The 12621-nt window shown below is 37.5% G+C and overlaps 1 protein-coding gene across 4 annotated transcripts in view; it reads left to right on the top strand.

The window, feature by feature from the left end:
- The window catches only part of LOC100558787 (uncharacterized), a 178642-nt gene that overhangs the window by 118931 nt on the left and 47090 nt on the right, over nucleotides 1–12621 (top strand). For 2 of the 4 annotated variants that reach the window (XM_062961110.1, XM_062961101.1), the window contains exon 7: nucleotides 9121–9231. The exons of the other annotated variants lie outside the window; for them this stretch is intronic. In XM_062961110.1, coding sequence (XP_062817180.1) covers nucleotides 9121–9231 — 111 coding nt within the window. The remainder of the gene's footprint in view (nucleotides 1–9120; nucleotides 9232–12621) is intronic. 4 annotated transcript variants of the gene reach the window in all.

The following is a 12621-nucleotide window of genomic DNA, read 5'->3' as shown; positions in this document are numbered from 1 at the left end:
ACCTTTTGCTGTATGTCCTGTATTGTCAGTGTCCACTGCCTGGTCCCCCCCCCCCCCCATTGTTGCTAATGCCACAACATAGGAAGCCTCCTATGTTGTGGCATAAGCCAGTTCTGCTTTAGTTTAGCCATGGAGCCCAGCTGGAAGTCATTGTACATCTTGGGATAGGAACCAGTGGCTAAACTAAACTAGCATATGCCACCAAAATCAGTCCTGTCTGTGGAGGTCATAAGTGGTTTTTGTAACTGCACCCAGTGTTTCACTACCACCTCATTTTATTTCCACCACATCTCTGAGATAGGTTAGCCTGTGGATTAAGATGTTATCCACACTGCAGAATTATAGTAGTTTGATACCACATTAACTTCCATAGCTAAATGCTATGGGATCTAGAGATTTGTAATATATTTTGAGATCTGGTGCCACAACAAATCCAGGATTACATAAAATGGATTTGTGACCATTAAAATGCTGCTGGACTGCCATGATTCTGGAGCAAAAACAAAATCCTTCAAGAAGGTTTTGCAGAGAAAAATTCTAGTAATGCAAAAATCATACAACAGATGCCAGTTTTTATATATATTTAAGAAGTCGAGATCAAGAGAAATGGGGAAAAATATATATCTTGGGTACTGGAAAGAGCAGGGTGTTGCAAGCCATCATCGCTAATCTTGAAAAACATTTCAAATAAGTGTTGAACCAAGAATAATATAATCTCAGGTTGACTAAAGTGCTTGATGTTGCAGGTGGAGTTTTGCTTCATTAAATACTGCCTTATTCAGAAAATACAGCTATACCAGGAAGTAGAGACAGGTTCAGACAGAATTGCTTGGACGAAGGAACATCCAGGTGGCTGAGTGGAGCCTCCATGTGTAATTTAACATAGAACAGTCCAGAAAAGATTTATAACTTCAGTAGGAACGAGGTCCTACTCTTGATAGGTTTATTTATTTCGTGTCAAAAGCATTTCACAACAAATACATTTCAAAATGATGGGGAAAAAAATAAAATCACAAGCAACTAAATAGTTTTGGACCAAAAGCGGGCAACAGCAACCGCATTGTCCATAGCTTTAAACAACTCCTCCTCCGTACATGAGGCAGGGCATTGTGGGCAAGCATACATATGCGGAGTTGTTTGTTCTGCTCCACAGTCACACAAGGTGGAGGATTCCTCCAGGTAGTGCCATCTTGCCAGATTGTCTTTTGATTGTACTCTTGATAGGTACCTGGGAAGTATCTGAATGTTCAATCAATCAGCTAGTCACTATCTTTCATCCCTTAACCCCCCCTCCCTCCAATAAACTTCTCCTGCCTTCCCACATCAGACCAGTAAGGACAATTGCCCATAAGGTGAAACTGGGACTGTGATGGGGAGACCTATATTCTCCTTCTTGGATTAAAGCAAAGAGCCAGAAGGCAGCCTGCCATTTTGTACATTCAGCCGGCTGCTACCCTGATCTAGCATGACAAATTGGCATCCCCAGTGTGGCAGCAAAGTAATCAGAGTGTGACAAATGGTTTACTTAGAGCAATTTGTTTTCATTTTACTGAAAATTTCCACTGTTTTAACAAAAGGATTCTCCCCCTCCACTTTTATATGGTTCTCAAGCACAGCTAAAAATGGATATCTAGGTCTAGCCTTTTTGCAGGCTTGAGCATAAGTTTGCTATCTTGGAAAGAACAAAGTACCTTGCACGACAGATATGTAGGTAGGCCAATCAAATAGGGCTAAACCAAAGGTTTTCAGCCAAAAAAGGAACTCATTCATGTAAGTGTTAAATCCTTCACTTGAAAACACAAAGAATTTACCACAGTGGTCTTTCAGATGCCTCTTGCAGACCACTCAATTATGGGAAAATAACTAGATACAATTCCACGAGAGATATTCCCACCAATCCCTTCAGTGTGCAACAACACAAAAATGTTCCTGTTCACAAGGTGAGTTTGCAGGGACTTTATCACACACATTTATATCCCATCTATGACACTCTTTACCCACTGGTGTCTATGAGTCCTGCCACAGGATGCAAAGTTCTTTTCATTGGATATGGACAGTCCTAGGCACTTGTAGGAAAATAATCTGCTATGAGTACTTTTTGTCAAATGGGAGACTATCAACTTCGTTCATCTCTAATCTCCCCATGGATATCAGAATTTGTGTGTGTGTGTGTGATGGTACACCCATCTGCAGCTTGTCTGCAGCTCATCCTCTGTGCCAGTGATGTCTTTTGGGGCAACTTTTGTGAGTGGGTTTTTTATCCTGCTCAATTTTCTTTTGCTGGAATAGTCAGTAGTACACTTCTGGTAGAAGTAAGAAAAAGACCCTGAATAAAGTCATAAATGTTTTCCACCTTTGCTTATGTATTACCTTTTAATATATTTTTTAAAATTTCAAAATAGTGAAGCTCTGTAGGTACACAAAATGTTTTAATGTTTCTCTCTTGGGACAAAGAAATGTATTTATGCAAGATCTGCCTTTTTTAAAGGGAATAAAGTGACATCTGACAGACCGGGAAAAGTAATCTCTTGGCTGTGTAATAGGCCGAACACCCATTATTTTAATAGATATGGAAAGGATAAAAGTGCATGTGATGGGATAAATAGGTATCCCGTCAGCGTTCTAATATTCTTAAATGTTGGATTACCTACTTAAAAATGTGTTGTGTATGATAAACACCCTAGTAAGGGAAATGGAGCCATGTTTTCTGGGTTCGAATACACCTAATGTAACTTCAACAGGGAGCAACATTTGACCCTCCATCACTTTGCCAAAGTCAACAAAAGCCAGGACAAATTACAAGAGCTGACAATACTTGAAATATACACTTAACTGTATAGCATTGAATGATTATCTTAAGCAACTATTTACAGTTTTCCCATACTTTTATTGTTGAATAGTAATACTTCAGTATCCAAATACATTAAATATAGTTGAGGTTACACCCCTAACCTCCATCCACCCTCAAAAGCATTTCATACTCATGAATAATTGAACTCTCTTCTGCCATTACATTTCCAATTCTCCCAAAGTTAGTTTTAGTTATTTCGAGTACTCTCTTCAATAAAAAAATCAATCACTGTAATTAATATGTTAAGAAGCATATACACAAAATAGACCACTGGATATTTCTCCAATCTGCATTTTATTTCTTGAGTGAGTCCTGATTTTTAGTGATTTGGCTTGGCTTGGCCCCAGAAATTAAACTCCATTTCTGCTTACACGGGAAATAGTGAGAGCCCTTCCATCTTCTACTGGGCTCCCCTGAAAATTCCTCAGGTGTTTCAGAGGTTGGGGAGTGGTGGAACCTGACATCTCTGTGTGTGGGAAAATGCTTCAGAGCCTATTCTTGGGAGACAGGCTGAAATCCAAATGTTTTTATCAGTGATGGAACCCTCAGAGTTCAGAATAACTTATTCGGAAAGTCGTTAATTACCATTACTTTTTATTTGTTATTTTTATTAAGACATCACCAACATTTTATTTCAACAAATTCTAAAATAGATACTGGTGATAACATTTATTGGCTAAAAAGCCTTTATACTATCTTTTAGACTGAAGCTTGGCCTCTTCATCAGTCAAATGGAGTTTAAAATCATGCAGAGAAGCTAAAGATACATTGTAGGAGTTTCTGCCCAGTAAAAAGCAGTAGTAACTATGACTCTTTTAAGGTAGCCAAATGCTTCGTCACTAATTAGTGACACACATTAATGGATAAATGAGATTCCCGCTGTCCCTACCTGCTATCTAGTGAAACACAGCCAAGAGAATGGGTTTGGCAGAATCAGTGGAGAAATAAGATCCTTTTGTGATTTTGGATGTTAAAGTAAGTTTTCATGAAGAAAGAAAGATGAGTCCACAGAGAGCTTCCAGAGCAAAATATTATTTTATATAATAATAATAATAATAATAATAATAATAATAATAATAATAATAATAAAAATAGTAAATTATTATTACACAACAACATAGTATGACACAGTGAACAAGATAGATATGCTGGATTTTGTGTCACAAAATCACAAGTCGAACACTTCCCAAGCATTTAGGACTGTGTGATGTATTTTCAGATGATGCGTGCAGATCCCAGAAGGGTGGCCTTTTGCAGTTGGCAGATCGTAATTTTGTCAATGTCTATTGTTTCCAAATGCTGGCTGAGATCTTTTGGCACAGCACCCAGTGTGCCGATTACCACCGGGATCACCTGCACTGGTTTCTGCCAGAGTCTTTGAAGTTCAATCTTGAGGTCCTGATAGCGGCTGAGTTTTTCCTGTTGTTTTTCGTCAATGCTACTGTCACCTGGGATAGCAACATCAATGATCCAAACCTTTTTCTTTTCCACAACTGTGATATCTGGTGTGTTGTGTTTCAGAACTTTGTCAGTCTGGACTCGGAAGTCCCACAGTATCTTTGCGAACTCATTCTCCAATATTTTGCAGGTTTGTGATCCCACCAGTTCTTTACTTCTGGGAGGTGGTACTTGAGGCATAAGTTCAAATGAATTATTTGGGCCACATAGTTGTGCCTCTGTTTGTAGTCTGTCTGTGCAATTTTCTTACAGCAGCTGAGGATATGATCAATGGTTTCATCGGTTTCCTTGCACAGTCTGCATTTTGGGTCATCAGCTGATTTTTTTATTTTGTTCTGATGGCTTGCTCCTGGGCTGCAAGGATCAGGCCTTCTGTTTCCTTCTTCAGGGTCTCATTCATGAGCCAGAGCCAGGTCTTCTCCTTATCAGCTTTTCCTTCAATTTTGTCAAGGAAGTTTCCATGCAATGTTTTGTTGTGCCAGCTGTCAGCTCTAGTTTGTAGTGCTGTTTTCTTGTACTGATTTTTTTTCTGCTGTGTTTTGAGTAGTTTCTGATTTTTGACTTCAATCAAAGCAGGTTCTTCACTTTGCTTTACATATTCTGCCAGGGCATGTTCTTCTTCTTTGATTGCTTGTTTTACTTGTAAGAGTCCTTTGCCACCAGATCTTCTAGGCAGATATAGCCAGTCAACATATCTTATTCTCATCATCATCATCATCATCATCATCATCGTTATTATCATTTTATTATAGATTAAGATAATATAATACATAATTTTCAGTAAAAAAATAAATACAATTAGAAATGTGGAACAAAAAGTTCCTCCAACATTTCAGCCCCATTAACTTTGGGAATTAGTGGATAAATGTGATTTGTTTCAGTTTAAAAATACAGCTAGCTGACATTGTACTGATCCACAGAAGGAAACGTGATATGTAACCAAATGAATAACTTGTTACTTTAAAGCTGTAGTGTAGAGAGAAAAAAAGGTGAGAAGATTAATCATGGAGTTTAAGAATTAGTATTTATATCTAGGAGTAGAAGTGCGATGTAGCATGAATATATGGGATGTAGGATTAACTACTATATATGGCATTGGTGGGAAAGTTGGAACTCCTTTCCTTTCCTTTTTAAAATCTATAATGTGAATTTGGTATCCACTTATTTAGTTCCAGGATTGAATAAATGAATGTAGAATCCACAGAAAGCTGAATATATTTTTTATTTTGCATTTATTTTTTAGTTGTAGTTTTAATAGTTTGTAGTTTGTAACTTATAACCCAACAGTAGAATCATAGAATCATAGAGTTGGAAGAGACCTCATGGGCCACCCAGTCCAACCCCTTGCCAAGAAGCAGGAAAATTGCATTCAAAGCATCCTTGACAGATTGCCATCCAGCCTCTGTTTAAAAGTAGTAGGAGTAGTGGTAGTACTGGTAGTGTGTAATATCTCTGTGTCATATGTATTATTTTATTTTTATCTGTAATTTTAGCTAACAAAAGTTTTAGAAAGCTGTAATGCAGGCATGTAAGGATTTCTAGAAGCATTTGTTAGGAGCATTGTAACACATTCCCACTCTAGGCTGGCCCTGGAGTTCCAGTCCTTGGACTCCTATCCCTCTCCTTGGATTCATATCTTGCCCTCACAAGATCACATGTTGGATCAAAAAGTTGTACCTCAAAGTGATCCTAGTATGGACCAATGGAAGTGCTTGCTGTGGGTGTACTGTGCTGGTTGGCAGATTTCTCAATCAAAACAGGCAGACACAATTGTAAATAAAATAAAATAAACACATAGAATGTATAAATAAGCAATTAGAAGATGAGTTAAGCTTTGAACTATTTAATCATTCATAGCTCCTCAAAACCCAATTCAGTGCTTTTTCTGCTTGATTCCCACATTGATATTCATTGGGCTCTGAATGGATACCTAAATCCTTGGATGCCCAAGTTCTACTAGATACAATGGCATAGTAAAATGGTGAGCAATTCAAACAAGTGCCTCTGATCATTGCCTTCTCCCCATCTGTGTCCTAGTCTTTTGGGAGCATGACATGCCAGGCTCTGAACCTGTGGTCCTTGTAGTAGCTGATATCACATAACATCCCTATCTCTTTTCTTTGTAAACATAGTAGAAAATGTCATGGTAATAGCGTAAAAATTAGTTGAAATGTTGCTGAATAGATTAATTCATTGGCCTTGGGTGGGACAAATCTTGTGATGTTTCATAATAAAACAAAAGTGAGATAACAGGAGCCATTATTGCAAGAGCAGGGGAGGGGATTCTAATATATTAGCAAACACAGCAATGCAAAAATACTACTAATTTGACCTCCAGATATACATTAAGTAGTATGTTGGACTCCCAAGTACACTGAATAATTTATCAGTAGATTAAATCTGAGGCTTCGGTATAACCTGCTAGTGGTTTGTGGCTTGGGATGTTTTTACTGTCCATGCATCTCTATTAATCTTACTGATGGAGGCAGTTCAGATCATTGGTATTCAGCTAAGCATCTTGAATAAGTAAATAAAGTTACAACTTCATTGCAAAATATTCAGAACTATGTAAAGCCATATGAAAAAATTATTATTCCATTCTGAATCTTGAAGAGATTGCATAGCTAATGTTGATGTTTTTAAGATACCATATGCACTGGTGCATAAATTGACCTCATGTATAAGTCGAGGACAGATCTGCTAGCCAAAATTATGAAGTTTGATATAACTTGTAGATATGTGAAGGCCCATTTCATATATAAGGAAAAGCATCAGTACCGCTTTAGGAGGCCAGTTGTTGCTGATGTCCATGGCCACCATTCTCCTTTCCAGAAGTGGTGCCATAGTGGAAAGAATAGAGGAAATCAGTGCTTTTTAAAAGGTGTTCCCAGAATACACTAAGACCATGCCTTTTGACATTTTGGTCAGAGAAGTTTCCTTTTTACATAAAAGTTAAGGTACAGTACTTACAATGACCTGTAAATAAGTCAACCCAGTTCTTGAGCCAATTTTTTAACTAAAACAAATTAAACTTGTGCAATTGTGGAGTTTTTCTATAATTCTACAGGTTCAGATGTCCATCTCTTCCACCACCCAATCATTCAATTTATCACGCTTTATTGTAGTAAATCAAATAGTGCACAGAGTCTGTTTTTGTTTTGCTTTTGCTGCTTTTCACAAATTCTTGGGAGTATTGGTATTGGACTCGGTTTCTTTCTGATCCACAGCTAGCCAGTGCAATAATATCAACTAGCATAATATCAGAACTGAGGATATGCTGTGAGGAGATAAATTATTTTCTATATCAAATCTATAAAATGGTTGTTCAAACTTTTTCCCAAAGAAGCAAATTGCTTCAGTTCCTTTTCCACCCTAAGCATGAGGGTTGGGAAGGGCTTTTCTCCCTTCCAGGGAAGGGAGAGAAAACAATCCCAGCCAGAAATTGTTGTGGGCAGGGCCAGCGTAACATGCTCCCTGCTCTTTACCTCATCCCCCCTCTGTGGTGTAGGCCATGAATGGGAATCTACATTTGTTATTAAATGAATAGAGGTGGGGGTGAACAGGAGTGGCCTTGAGTGAGAAGAGTTATGGCCTCGATATCCTCTGAAGTTGGGACTGAATTCTCCACCCATTTCCCTGAAGGGTCACCTTGAAAACAACATTTGGGTTGCATCCAGGGACCGTGCTGTCTCGCCAATGTTTGGGGATGAGTTAGTCTCTGATGGCCACTGCCACAAGTATTACACACCAAGTTCAAGTTCAAATTAAATTGGTTGGCAGTTCACACAGTTATTGATTGGTAACATATAATAAAAGTTGCCCATAGTTTAACTAACAGAGTTTTGTTTTCTCATTATTTCACTGGTTGGAAAGCAAACACCATTCCCATATTCTTTAGGTTGCACTTTTGACCCACCATTCATACTAGACATGCTGACTGACTTTTCTAAGCTGTGGTGGCGTAGAGAATCATCATCATCTTTATTTATATCCCACCTTTTTTTCTTACAAAGGGACCCAAAGCTGCTTCCAGCATATAAAATAAAGTGAAATGCAAAATCAGCAGCAATCAAAATACAAATACAAAACATAATAAGCAATTAAAAAAACATTTCAGGTAAATCCTACCTGAAATCATGTTCTCCTCACATTTTACTGCACTCTTACACTTTTCAAAAATTTACAGCTGAATTTTCAAATTCAGAAAAGAACATTTATATTCAGTAGCACAGGGGAAAATATTCAGGGGAAATTATTAGCCTAAATGTGTATTTTAGGTAAAATTACAAAAATATATTATGAGAAAAGCATAAAAACATTTCTCCCTTTTCATGCAAACCAAGTGGGTTTCTACCCAAAGCTGCCAGTACAGCTCAACAAGTAGAAGTTAAGCATTCCTTCTTCAAAATACTTGGGACCAGAAGTGTCTGTAATTTCAGGAGATTTTGGAATACCTATTATTTGCATAATGTGATATCTCGGAGATGAGATTTAAGTCTCAACCCAAAATTCATTTATGTTTCATATGCACCTTATAAACATTGCTGGAATTAATTGTAGACAATATTTTTAACAATTTTGTGCATGAAACATGGCTTGTGTACATTGAAACCAGCCCGAATGCAAAAGTATTACTATGTCAGCTGCCCATGTAGACAGATTTTGAATTTCAGATTTTTTGGACTTTAGAATTCCAGATAAATGATGTTTAACCTGTATAGGCATCTGCCACCCATACAGAATAGAGCTTCACTTCTGATCTCAGGTAAAATGGAAACAATAAATATGTTCCTTTTCTACTTTATTTTCAGCTCAGTTGTCACTGTGGGCCTCAAAGGAGTTACACTCCAATTATTACCAAGGAAGATCTAGACATCATGGAGAGGAAAAAAATTGACCTTTATTTCAAAATACATACTTCAGTAAGTTGAAACTGTTGGAATCTATATATGGTTGGGTAATAAATGCATAACATTCATGGCTATCAGAATCTGCATAGCAGTGAATCAGGTGCTATGACAGTTAAAATGAGCTATCTAGTATTCTTAAATTTTGCCATTTTTAAAAGAAAAAATTGATCAGAATTCACTAAGAGTTACATTTTTGTAACTGGTTCATACCCATGGCCCCTACATATTAGTGGACACATAAGAATTGTGAAAGCCCTCCAATCCCACACTTACTGGGCAACAACTTCTCTGACTGAGGTCTGTTTATCTACGGCAGTGGTTCCCAACCTTTGGCCCTCCAGGTGTTTTGGAGTTCAGCTCCCACAATTCCTAATAGTTGGTAAACTGGCTGGGATTTCTGGGAGATGAAGTCCAAAAAACATTTGGAGGACCAAAGGCTGGGGACCACTGCTCTATTACAAGTACCTGACTGATGTTTGACTCACCCATCATGCAAGTGATCTGTCATTCAAGTAATTGCTTGTCCAAGTGTGAAGGGGATTCGTGACAAAAATGTGTGCAGCACACATTAGTGGTGTGTGTTTTGTGGCCATCCACATGCCTCAAGTTAGCTTCCATCTGCATTGTATGGTCTGTGTAGAAGGGCCCTTACTTTCAGGAAAGCATGTATAGGAATGCAGACTAACTACATTAACTCCTGCAGTATTTGAATTCTCTGTTATCAGAAGTCAGAAGTTTCACTATCAATTTTGGATTCTTCTTTATTGACAGCACACTAGAAATATGTTGTGATCTTTACACTGTCTTTGGAGGGTTTTCTTGTTATGTTAATTTTGTGTCTGTGTATAACACTGGAAAGTTAAGAAAGCACAATATTCCTTAGTAGCTACAAAATAGTACATCCATTTGACTGGTCCAGCTGAGTCTGACTCTTAATAAAAGAAATCTGTAGGCAATATGAAAGGACCAAGAATACATATATGCTCTGTTGTAAAAGCCACTGCAGTGGGAGCTTCTTGTGAAACTGTTTTCCCTTAAGGCAGTGGTTCTCAACCTTTGAGCCTCCAGTTGTTAGGAATTATGGGAGCTGAAGTCGAAAACACCTGGGGGCCCAAAGGTTGGCAACCATTGCCTGAAAGAAACCTGAAACCAACCCCATATTATTCTGTAAATGTGTGGCAAAACAGACATTGATGTTCACTATATTAATAATGGAACCTCAAAACTATACTGTGACTTTATGATGCCACCTACACCAGTTTTCAAATGACTTTGGCCAATATTCTACATCATCTATTTAGTTACGTAGGTTTAACTATTTGACCTTTCCTGAACCTACTAACCCAAAGCTGATGGAAATGTGAATCAGCCATGTTCCACTCACTCTTTTCATGCAGCTGATGCCCAGTGAAGTTGGGAGAACTTATGATTTGGCAGTAGCACCACAATCATGAATATGTTATCATTATGGAGGGCTAAATCTAGATAATTCCATACTCACAATCACTATCATGCATCTGATGAAGTGGACTAAGTCTATGCATGCTATGGAAATTTCTTGTCCTTACTTTGTCTCAAGGGTACAGTTGATATATTTTAAAAATAGACATAAGACATTATCAACAGAATCTAATTTCATTTACATAATAAATTTTCATATTGGACCTGGTGAGCTTTTTCCTGAAATGTTAAAAGTGCTGTGATGTAAAAGTCCCTGACAATATTTTTTAAAAAACAAAAAAAATGAATATCTAGCCCTAATAAACTGAACAGAATATTTGGAAGAGTTTCACTGGGAAAGAGAGAGATGAGAACTGTTTAGGAGAAATGAGAGAATTCTGGACATTACATTTTACTCAAGTATGTATAATAATAATATGTATAATAATAATAATAATAATAACTTTATTTTTATACCCCGCCCCATCTCCCCGGAGGGACTCGGAGCGGCTTACATGGGGCCTTTGTCAGGATAATTTAGTACTAGGGCCAAGGATACTTTCACAACATTGGACTTTGAATTAGCTTTCTGTTGAGATCTGTCTGGCTGCTTTTGCAGTTTACTGAAGCAATTTTTTTTCGTGTCATGAGTGACTTGAGAAACTGCAAGTCACTTCTGGTGTGAGAAAATTGGCCGACTGAAAGGATGTTGCTCAGGGGACGCTCAGATGTTTTACCATCCTGTGGGAGGCTTCTCTCATGTCCCCGCATAGGAAGCTGGAGCTGACAGACAGGAGCTCACCCCACTCCCCGGATTTGAACTGCCGACTTTTTGGTCAGCAGTCCTTTGCACCACCGGGGGCAATGATAGTAAGGTAACATATATCATTGAAGCAACAATAGTAGGGTAACATATATAATTGTGTTCTGAAGAAGTGTTTCATTGCCCTAAAGAACTAGATTAAATTATCTGTTTAATAAATGTAACAGTCTTATTGATTATATGCTAAAATCATGCACAAAATCATTCTCTATAATAAATACAGGCAAGAAAAGGGATATTTTCTTGCTGTTGGTTCATGAGAAAAGTAAAATCTGCATTCACCCTGTTCACCTTATTGGTGGGAATAATACCAAAATGTAGAATTGGGATTAATAAACTCCCAACCTTTTCTTTGCATCACTAAATATCAATTCCTGCAATCTTTAAAGGCACCTAGTGATCTGTAAAATAGTGACATTTGAAACTGGGGAGGGGTAGAAATTGTGTGGCATTTGGCATACCTATTCAATATACCTAGGGAATATTAGTTTATGTTAAAATATGCTGAAGAGCAGCAGTTTAGTTAACTCATGCATTGTTGGGAGCAGAAATATCATAGAATTGAACCAGACCAGGTACTTAAAATTCCCTATTAGTTTACTCCCACATACCTTATCCTGACAGTATGAAGAATTTCACAATTCCAAAGAAACGTTCTCACAGTGGAGAAAACATAGGGGAAACCCCATTTGCAAGCATACCAATTACACAAATACACACACAAAATCCAGTCTTCAAATGTTCTGATAGTAAAGCAATATCTTGGACAAATAAACACGGAATTCAAAATCAACATTTTGATTTCAAAAAGGTTGATATAACTATGTCCTACTAAATTTAATTGAGCTTATTTTCTGGAGTGTACCTTAAGCTTTCAGTCATGGTGATGTATATGAAAGAAATGTTATTAGAATTCAGTTTGCCAAATCATCTCCCTTGAAACACACATGCCTTGGTCAAAAACCTCTGGTGCAGAGCTTTCCAACATTTTATGTTGGTGACACAGTTTTTAGGCATGTGTCATTTTACAACACAGTAGTTTTACTAGTAAATCAAAAATTAAATCAATCCCTTATAAAATATACATACATAAATTACAATAACACAATGTATGGGAACAAAACATATGTCATACAAAC

The sequence above is a fragment of the Anolis carolinensis genome, chromosome 1, assembly GCF_035594765.1.
Source record: "Anolis carolinensis isolate JA03-04 chromosome 1, rAnoCar3.1.pri, whole genome shotgun sequence".
NCBI classification, from domain to species: Eukaryota; Metazoa; Chordata; class Lepidosauria; order Squamata; family Dactyloidae; genus Anolis; species Anolis carolinensis.
This window is presented reverse-complemented; position numbering and strand designations above follow the sequence as displayed.